Here is a 9,690-nt window from a genome sequence, read left to right as displayed (position 1 = left end):
CACGTAAATCTACTATTTCTACTGAAAGGAGTACTTATAAAAATGTGTTGATCCTTCAAAAGTAGCCCCCATGTTTAAAATTCATTTGTTAACGTCACATGTCCATCTTTGGGTTACAAATTTACATATATGTACCAAATTTCAACTTAATTGGTCCAGTAGTTTTAGAGAAAATGGGCAGTGACAGACGCACGAGTGATCCTGTAAGTGTTCCATTTTTTCCTTGGTACGGAACCCTAAAAAGCAGCAAATTTAAAAAATGTGGGCATAATGGGTTATCGTCCACTAGAAAGTTATAATAATATCACGCATTTTTCTACTGACAATGTTGTTTGACAGTCATTACGTTTAAATAAAATTAAAAAAACAATTATAGTTGGTCAAACCAATTCGTCAGCCAGTAAGAACCATGAAAAACTATACTCATCATTTTATGTTGGGTGCTAGTAGTAGTGTAAGACAAAGATAGTATGATATTCTCTGTCTATGATTGAAATGAGACAGTCCTTTGACAAACCTTAAAACATCTTGCCAAGACCCTTTTTTTGTAACAAAAACTACCATAAAACCATTTTTTTAACTGTGGTATCACTTTGTTTATGACACTTATTTTCATCTTATTTTTTATCCATAGCCAATTTTATTTTCGCCTGTATATTGGCATGAATGATTTCATTTTATTTTTCATATAAATTATCATTCGCGGTCCTATCTAGGACGCCTAATATAATCTGTGCAGTTGTGCACGAACGACATGAATGAAGCGTAAACAAATCGTAAGCTTGATTTAAATATTAAAATTATTTCGTTTTGGAATGAAAACACGGAATTTTAGTTAAAGCTTTGTGAATATGAACGCTTTACTAGATTATGGTACGTCATCATCGGGGAGTTCTGATGAGGATAACGAAGAATCTCCAGACGAAAAGTGAGTATTTCAGTATTGAATGCATAGCCCTCTTGCACAATCTTGTAATCTTCATGCTTTCGTAACAAATGTAATATACTTATTGTATTGTTGCTGAATGTTTATAGAATGCAGGGACAACGATCATCAAATTCGTAGTTACAGACGTCAATGTTTATTTGTAGGCCTACTGAGGATGCTTCCAAACCAAAGTTACCAAAACCAGCGCTTGGAGAGAGCTCGCTACAAACTTCAGTGTTCTCGAACCCATTCGTCGAAGCTGAATTGGCCAAGGCAGCGATATTGGAGAAACACGTCAAAATGGTATATGTTGACTTTCTATTGCTCTTAAAACTTTAAAACTAGGAGATTTTGTAAACAAATTACTCTTAACATCCACTTGATGTCATGTAAAAAAAAGTAGACATGGTTGTTTACGTTTTGCCAGAATATTATATCATAATTATATTCTCTTTTTATTTTCACTAAAGTACAGTCGCCATCAGATTAATCGGAGCGGCCAAGGTGCTCACATATATCTGAACACGCCTCTATTGTCAAGACGCTAGAGTGCGTGTTCAGATATTTTTGAGCACCTCGGCAGCTCCGATATATCTGATGGCGACTGTACATGATTATGAAAATGTTTTCTTTTGGTACAACATTTGACCTTAAAATAGGTATTTTTACCTATTTTAAGGTCAAATAGGAAAGCATTGTATCTAATTGTGCATACAATCGTCAAGTACATAGGCCATGACTGTTAAGGTTCCAGGCAAAGCCAACACACAGATGATCAATGGCAAGAAGATATGCTGGAACTACCGGAAAGGGAGGTGTCGGTTTGGGCACAACTGCAAATATGCACATGATTCTGATATTCAGAAAACTGCTGAGGAGCTGCAAGCAGAGAAACAGGTAAGGGACCTGGTACTATTATAATTTATCCCTTAACCCTTTGAGTGTCTAAGATGTCAATTCATGTGCAACCCAGTATCAACCTTTGTGCTATTCGATAGGGGTGGCATTTTACCACTTGGAAATGTGAAACATTTTAAAAATAGAGGCTTTGTTCAGATATTTGTAGGCTTGTGCCTGCTTGGTCACTATGGAGAATGCTCCACTCTCGGTCAATTGGCCAAGCGAACTAGTTCGGTCTTTTAGTTCAGTTCAGTCATGAGAGCTGGAATGAATATGAATTGATTTTACAGTAAATTTTTTTATATCTTATATAACTGAATTGACTTACATAACTGACTGAAAAAATAATAGCAGGGGTTCTACATGACATCAAAGCTCTCCAAAGGGCCTCTATGTGTTGGATCTATATCCCCACGCAGGCCTATCAAAAGACCGGGATTAAAGGCCCGTGAAATCTAAGGAGATACAAATAATAATTTAATAAATAAGTGTAATAACAAAGAAAGTGTAAAAATAACAAAAACGCAGGAAATAAAGGCTATTACTAACTGAATTATGATTCAAGTTGTACGATACCTACTATATGACGGTATTTTAAGCCATTTTAGTACTATTACTTAACCTTTTTCTCACCACTTCAAATGCCATCTCAAAAAATCGAATTCTCTCATTTCAGAAATTGAAAACAGTTGTCTGCGAAGGTTCAGGAACAATGACCTCTGTTCCACCACCACAAGTGGTTTTGGATAATGAGGAAGATACTTGGGAGGGTGAAGCAGACAGGAGAAAGCTGAAGAGACCCGGTCTCAGCCAGGGTTTAGTGCCAGGGAAGAAAGTCATAAAAATGTACAAAGAGCAAAAAAATCGGGATAGCATTAAAAAGTCTTGAATACAATAGATCCTTTTATTTATTCTTAGGCAATCCTGATAGATTTGAATAACGTAATAATAAATAGACTTAGGAAAAACCTCGGTTTTGGTGTATAGCAGAAACACCGTTTCGAAAAAAAATAAAAAACCGTGCAAGTGCGAGTCGGACTCGCGCACGAAGGGTTCCGTACCATAATGAAAAAAAAACAAAAACAAAAAAAAAACGGTCACCCATCCAAGTACTGACCCCTCCCGACGTTGCTTAACTTTGGTCAAAAATCACGTTTGTTGTATGGGAGCCCCATTTAAATCTTTATTTTATTCTGTTTTTAGTATTTGTTGTTATAGCGGCAACAGAAATACATCATCTGTGAAAATTTCAACTGTCTAGCTATCACGGTTCGTGAGATACAGCCTGGTGACAGACGGACGGACGGACGGACAGCGAAGTCTTAGTAATAGGGTCCCGTTTTACCCTTTGGGTACGGAACCCTAAAAACGACAGATTCCTTATCATACACAGACAAGAGGTTAAACATAGTTTAGTTCATAGTATAGTATTAACTAGTTGAACTATTACAAAAATAAAAACTATTACTATAATAGTAACAAATAAATATTGTATGTAAGTCCTGAATCACGCGATTAAGATGTTTTCTGTAATGCCTAATACTCTCAACTCCAGCGGATTTTGCTTAGTACATGAATAACACGTTAGATGGCGCTGTACCGTGTGGCCAAAATTCTAAATCGCGCTATTAAGATTTTTCTTGTGATAATGACTTGTAGACAAATCTAACGCTAGATGGCGCTGTTCTTTGTAATCAAAATCCTAGTGCTAATTGGTGTTATCAAGATTTTTTGGGGATAGTAATGAACTCGGCGAGTTCAACTCGGATTTGTTTAGCTTGGTATAGTATTGAAACCCTGAATAGATTAGATTTATCTTGGGACAATGATGATCTCCAGACTCGTGCTGAAATAGTTCGGTGTACGAGTTACACGCTTGATCCGTGAAATATCTAAATCCTGAATCGCGCTCACCGACTGTGACCGTGTTTTTTTTTTACTTAGCTTGATTTGGTAGACATCGGACTTGTCACTGTCCCAGTACATTTAAACTTGAAACTCACCTCGGAGATGTGAAGTGGGTGCTGGGTGCACGAGTTCGACAGCTGAAGTAGATGGCGCTGTACGAGGCAACAAGAGTGTTTTTCTTTTTGGGCCTTTTTACACTTGTAGTAGCCGTATTGTTTGTTACATCAACTTTTGTCTACCAGCGTTATCGGTTATCGCAGTCATACAGCGCCATCTATATGTAAAATTCGAAACACGAATTTGTCTCGGACCCAATCAATGGATTTTAGTTTTGGGTATAAATAAAAACAAAACTTCAAGGTCGCATTTTTCTTTAATCAAGAAGATAAAATGCAGATAGACATGCAATTTAGAGATTTTTACGTCCAAAAAGCTTACAAGATACATTTACTTGGCGTTAGATATTACAGCCAACATTGGTGGTATATTTATCAATCGTAAAATTACATAGCACAGCCATCTAGATAGCCTGGACCGCGGCCAAGCTCCGGGCTGAGCAAAATCCGTTGAGAGTAATACTCACATCTTAATTAATTATAAATTACACTACGACGGCTTCAATACTTTATAAGTTACTATAAAATGATCTTCATTTGATTCCGACAACAAAAATATCTTTAGACGACATCAATTTCTACATCGATTACTTACTATGCCACACAATAGTAACTCTTGTGTCATAAAAATAAATTATCTAGCATATGAATTTCATAGGTAAAAAGGCCACTATAATTATTAGGGGTGTATTTGTACATTTTCTGATTGGAGTTCACGTTGGACCCCTAAAACGATTTCAAGTAAAACATCTACTGTTCCGTTACAACACCAAGACATATAAATTCACTAGTCAATCTACAAATCAAGTAATGATGGTGTTCTGATTTCATATACAATTTCATTTTATTCGAGTTTGCCTTTTTGATAAGTCTTAAAACAACAAAACAAATGCTATATTGTATCAGGTAAAATAAAACCTAAAATACTTCACAATAATCTAAACCACAACAATACTAAGCCCATAATATTATTGCAATAATTAAGTACTAAAACTTCATTTGCATGTCATAGATGATATAAACACGAAATATATTCAAATATACAACTTGTTGTAAAGGCATAAACAATATGAAACAGTTAAGCTATGTCTTAAGTATCCTGAGTCACTTTAAGTGCATTGGGTATTTCATTTGATACATATTTTCTATAAAAAATAGTTTCATTTGGCAATTTATACAATTATAAATTCATAACGAATAAGTACACGTTTTATACATCATGGTTCAATATTACTGTTTCTTCAAATATTTTAAGTTACCGCCTTAGTAAAGTTTAGCATCGAGTAGTGGAAAAAAGTCAAAATTATAGTCCTAAAATTACCTAGTACATAGAGGTACATAACGGCGATTTAAATCTTAACAGCGACCTTTTTAGGAATCTTTGGTGACGGGAGATCCATGGAGTGGCCGTCGAGGGTGTCATGGCGGCCGTGGACGCCGCTCTCGTGGTGGCCGTTCACATTCTCGCCACATCCGTTGACTTTCGCATGTCCGTTCAACTTTTCACCATGCCCATTGACTTTACACGCATGCCCATTGAGTTTGTCAGCGTGACCATTCAACGACCACTTAGCCTGCCCTGATAAACCAAAAGAAAACCACGTTTAACCCCTCGCACTCTCATCTGAACACTGGCGGAATAATGTTAGTCACATCGTGTCGAACACTACAGTTTCTAATGTTTACTACCACTTGGTTTGTGTTTGTTAGTTGCCGCTCCTAAATTCGTGTTGTCCAAATTAGAGGTATCGGTCGAATTGATATCGCAAAACTTATGTCCCAGAATAACAGCTTTCGAATCTGTAAAATTACGCGTCTTTAATATTTAAAGGGCGCCATCGCGGGGCAAGGGAACGTCACTTGCACGACACTCACTACGGTGCGGGACATTGAAAAGTGCTACAAAATATAAATTGAATTAGGAAATATAAAATTTGTCTATGAACTAATGCTCTACACTAATGTGACTAGCTAATCTATCACAATTACGCCAGTGTTAAGATTCTAAATTTCTATATGATCATGCAAACATACGAGTAATACTATATTAAATAAATTAAAGGCGAAAATAGAATATTTATTATTTTTGTAGACATTTTTTGGTTTCGTTTTCACATTTAGCTGGACGAAACCCTAAAAACATGGCCAGCTTTCAGGACCGTCGAGTTACTCAAACCCAACCTCTGTAAATCATGTTTTCATGGTTGGAATAATGGGGAATATAAGAGTAACAATTTCTCAGCAATATGTGTCCGATACTACGGACGTCTCACACTAGAAGGAAACTAGGAGTAAATCAACTATAGTCAAGCCTTCCACATATTGCTGGAAAATGTAGTCCAAACGGGTGGAATTCAATATCAATGATAAAAAAACATCACCATCATGATGAATACTATCACAATAGAATGATATCACAGTTTTCTGTTCATCATGTTTCATCAAGTTTGCGTACAATATTGCTACGTTTGCCACAAATAAATAGTTTCTTTTTCTATATTATTTAAGTGACATTTTATCTAAGCGAAAATTCTGAATTCCAACCGAATGCACCTCAAAATTGATTTATGAATTAAGGATTGGAAAGGGAGGTGTCACAGAATGAAATTATGTAAATGGCAACATAAGATGATATAAAAGCACATCAATAACTCACCATGGCACTCAGTGCCCGCATCTTTTTGACCCGCATAGTACCTTTTCGAGGTCTTCCAGTCTTCCTTCAGCGAGAGATTGTACATGGAGAAGGCGGGGTCGCCGGTCACCTCGCGCTCGATCGTGAGGAACTTCGGCAGCGTCGCCAGCAGAGAGTCCTGGTCGTAGGCCGCGCTGTACGTCTCCAGGAGGACTAGGCCTCGGCACCTGCAACGTTACAAAATGCTTTAACAACCGTTACATTATGAAAAACAAAAAGAAATAAAAATATATACGACCTAAGTACTAATCTATCACTACGAAGTCAAGCCCATGCCAAAATTTACCTGTATAAAGCTGAGCTGCTATTTTTGTTCGAGGTCGAAAATAATAAGACTCTAAATAACAACAATTTTATTGTAATTAATGCATATATACTCGGATGAATACGTAAACATATTTGATAGAGATAATAGAACGTCAAATCACCTCGGATGAGTGGGCTGCCTGTAGATGTCCAGCTGGTAGTACTGATTATTGAAGATGAAGCACCGGCGTTTCTTGAAGATAGTGAAGTGTGCGTCGTCGCGCTGAGGCAACATGTTCAGGTAATCCCTGTGCGTGAGCTGCGTCCGCACCTCCACGGACTGACCGTTACTGGGATGGAATTTCCGAAGCGTGTGAATATACGACCAGTGGCCTTTCTGTCCACGCTTGCGAAGCCTGACTTGGGCTTTGCGGACATCGCTCTGCAAGTAGTTATGCACGACGTCGAAGTCTTGGAAGGCGGGGAACTCGGAGTCCGGCGGGAGGGGCCCCTTGACGAGGAACTTGCGTTTCTTAGAGTTGACGTTGAGCCGGTCCCCGGTCTCGATGCCGATCTTCTGGCAGACGCAGGCGATGAGTCGGTTCATCTTCTTGTCGAAGTCTGTGGAGTTGTCGATGACGTCGAAGTAGGGGTGGCCGATCCAGGCGGCGGCCGCGTTGTAATCCAGCTCGCGGGCCAGCTCCACGCCCTCCGACCGGCACGCGTGGTCCTGTAAACAAACAACATTTCTGTTTACAATTTGCGTGTGTTGATTGAGTAATGACGTCATTGAGGTATTGACGTATAATATCTAAGGACGGGTTAATGGGACACTAAAAATGCTACTAGTTCAGCGGTGTTCCTCACGAATTCCAGCCAATCGTGCAGTCTAACGCAACTAGTTGCGACCTATAGCGCGCGTAATGCGAACTCGTCAACTAATCGCGCGTGTGATGCGAACTCATCAACCAATCGCGTTGTAGCGGTTTCACACCGCTGTACTGGCCCCTGTCATGCCTCATTATTATTGCCCGTAAAGCCAGTCCCTAGATATCTATGTCAATGAATGACGTACGTTGACTAATTCTTTGTTTTTATATTTTGCAACCTTGAAACCAGACAAGATCACGATACGGTTATCTTCACGTGGTCATGATGTAAAAATGCCGATAAGATTTTATCGCCAAGAAAATGGCTTTAAGCCAACGATATGTCAATGTCACATTAAGTGGAAACATTGCTTGCATTTTTGAAAGGCACAGTTTGAATCGTACGATTGAACTTATCTAGGGGCAAGCACTATTGGCATAGACTTCGTTTGTCTTGTCGAGCGATCACTCGATTCTTTCGCTCTATATTAGCCCCCCCCCCCCCCACATCTAGGGTCTTTCGAGCGTCGGCGTCTACAACTGTATGGCCGCGCTCGAGGCAACGTCGACGCAACTGCGCAGCGACGTCATTTTCCATAGCGCTGACCAGACGCCGACAGACGCCGACGCTCGAAAGACGCTAGATGTGGGGGGGGGGGCCTTAAGTATAGAGCAATGGATAATATTTGCCCTTTTACGAAGCACGGTCTCTTGTGCCAGTCCTTATGACATTGAAAAACAACAATGAATTACATTTTTATGTGTCAGTAGTGCTTTATCTTTTTCTAATTAAATTGCTTTTCTATGTTAAGTTATCACGTCACGTCATCTCATATCGTAATATTTGTTTTGATAAAAAAATCCATTACATTTCCACACAATGGGGTTTTCCCTGACTGATTGTTGGTACAACTGGCCTTCGCAGCGGCTTAAGTCTATTTTCAATTATCAATATTGTGATAAATCGGAATATTTAGGATTTGCTTATCTTTGCCCGCCAAGGGAGGATTATTTGTGTTATGAATGTTATGATGATTTTATCTCGAAAGCGTTATAGAGTACGCCAAGTGTATATTAAGTACTTTTGGTGAAATTAAGCGAACATTTTTATAGTTATAAAATAGAAAGAAAGTCTAAGATTCAGTTGATAATCGTCAATTGTTTATACCTGTCGTTATTTTCACATTTCTATGCGACAGAGAGCTATTTAAAAAAACCGGGCAAGTGCGAGTCGGACTCGCGCACGTAGGGTTCCGTACCACAATGAAAAAAAAACGAAAAAAAAATGCAAAAAGAAACGGTCACCCATCCAAGTACTGACCACGCCCGACGTTGCTTAACTTTGGTCAAAAATCACGTTTGTTGTATGGGAGCTCCATTTAAATCTTTATTTTATTCTGTTTTTAGTATTTGTTGGTATAGCGGCAACAGAAATACATCATCTGTGAAAATTTCAACTGTCTAGCTATCACGGTTCGTGAGATACAGCCTGGTGACAGACAGACGGACGGACGGACAGCGAAGTCTTAGTAATAGGGTCCAGTTTTACCTTTTCGGTACGGAACCCTAAAAAGGTTTGCTAAGGGAGTAAAACTCTGTGGATCATTAAACAGTCCCTGGATTTAAAGTCCATCGATTGCTCTTCCTTACGCGGGAAATTTAAAGTTCATTAACGATACGGACACGAAAATTAAAAAAATGTTATAAATTTCAACGATTAAGGTCGTTTTATGGCTAGCAATGTTTGATCCCTGGGACTCAAAGGGTTCCCTCACCTCAAATAGACTAGAAATATATTCCTCATTACCTCAGTGGAGTAGAAGTCTTCGGCCCCGTTGGCAGCGGAGACCATGTGCACGATGTGGTTGTACCGGTTGTCTCGCAGCTCCACGCTGTTCCAGCTGTTGACGTCCAGCATCGCCTCCCACTAAACCTCACATAGACTAGATATATGTTCCTCATTACCTCAGTCGAGTAGAAGTCTTCGGCCCCGTTGGCAGCGGAGACCATGTGCACGATGTGGTTGTA

General features: G+C 39.0%; 2 protein-coding genes across 7 annotated transcripts in view; one reads left to right on the top strand and one right to left on the bottom strand.

Annotated features, from left to right (window-relative positions):
• The first annotated feature begins 732 nt into the window (after positions 1-732).
• On the top strand, positions 733-2,723 carry LOC134665052 (uncharacterized). Its single transcript, XM_063521841.1, has 4 exons — positions 733-928; positions 1,093-1,231; positions 1,676-1,825; positions 2,505-2,723. The coding sequence occupies exons 1-4, from the start codon at positions 852-854 to the stop codon at positions 2,715-2,717; spliced, it is 579 nt and encodes a 192-aa protein (XP_063377911.1). The 5' UTR covers positions 733-851; the 3' UTR covers positions 2,718-2,723.
• A 1,367-nt stretch (positions 2,724-4,090) lies between these two features.
• The window catches only part of LOC134665046 (TRPL translocation defect protein 14), a 34,246-nt gene continuing 28,646 nt past the window's right edge, over positions 4,091-9,690 (bottom strand). For 2 of the 6 annotated variants that reach the window (XM_063521829.1, XM_063521832.1), the window contains 4 exons: positions 9,470-9,583; positions 6,976-7,523; positions 6,509-6,714; positions 4,091-5,431 (listed from right to left, as the gene is read on the bottom strand). In XM_063521829.1, the coding sequence (XP_063377899.1) occupies positions 5,202-5,431; positions 6,509-6,714; positions 6,976-7,523; positions 9,470-9,583 (1,098 nt within the window). In that variant the 3' untranslated portion in view covers positions 4,091-5,201. The other 4 variants (XM_063521834.1, XM_063521830.1, XM_063521833.1 and 1 more) reach the window with 4 other exon arrangements.

This window comes from Cydia fagiglandana, chromosome 6 (genome assembly GCF_963556715.1).
Source record: "Cydia fagiglandana chromosome 6, ilCydFagi1.1, whole genome shotgun sequence".
Lineage (NCBI taxonomy): Eukaryota > Metazoa > Arthropoda > Insecta > Lepidoptera > Tortricidae > Cydia > Cydia fagiglandana.
Note: the sequence above shows the minus strand (reverse complement) of the source record. Positions and strands in the feature narration are given on the sequence as shown.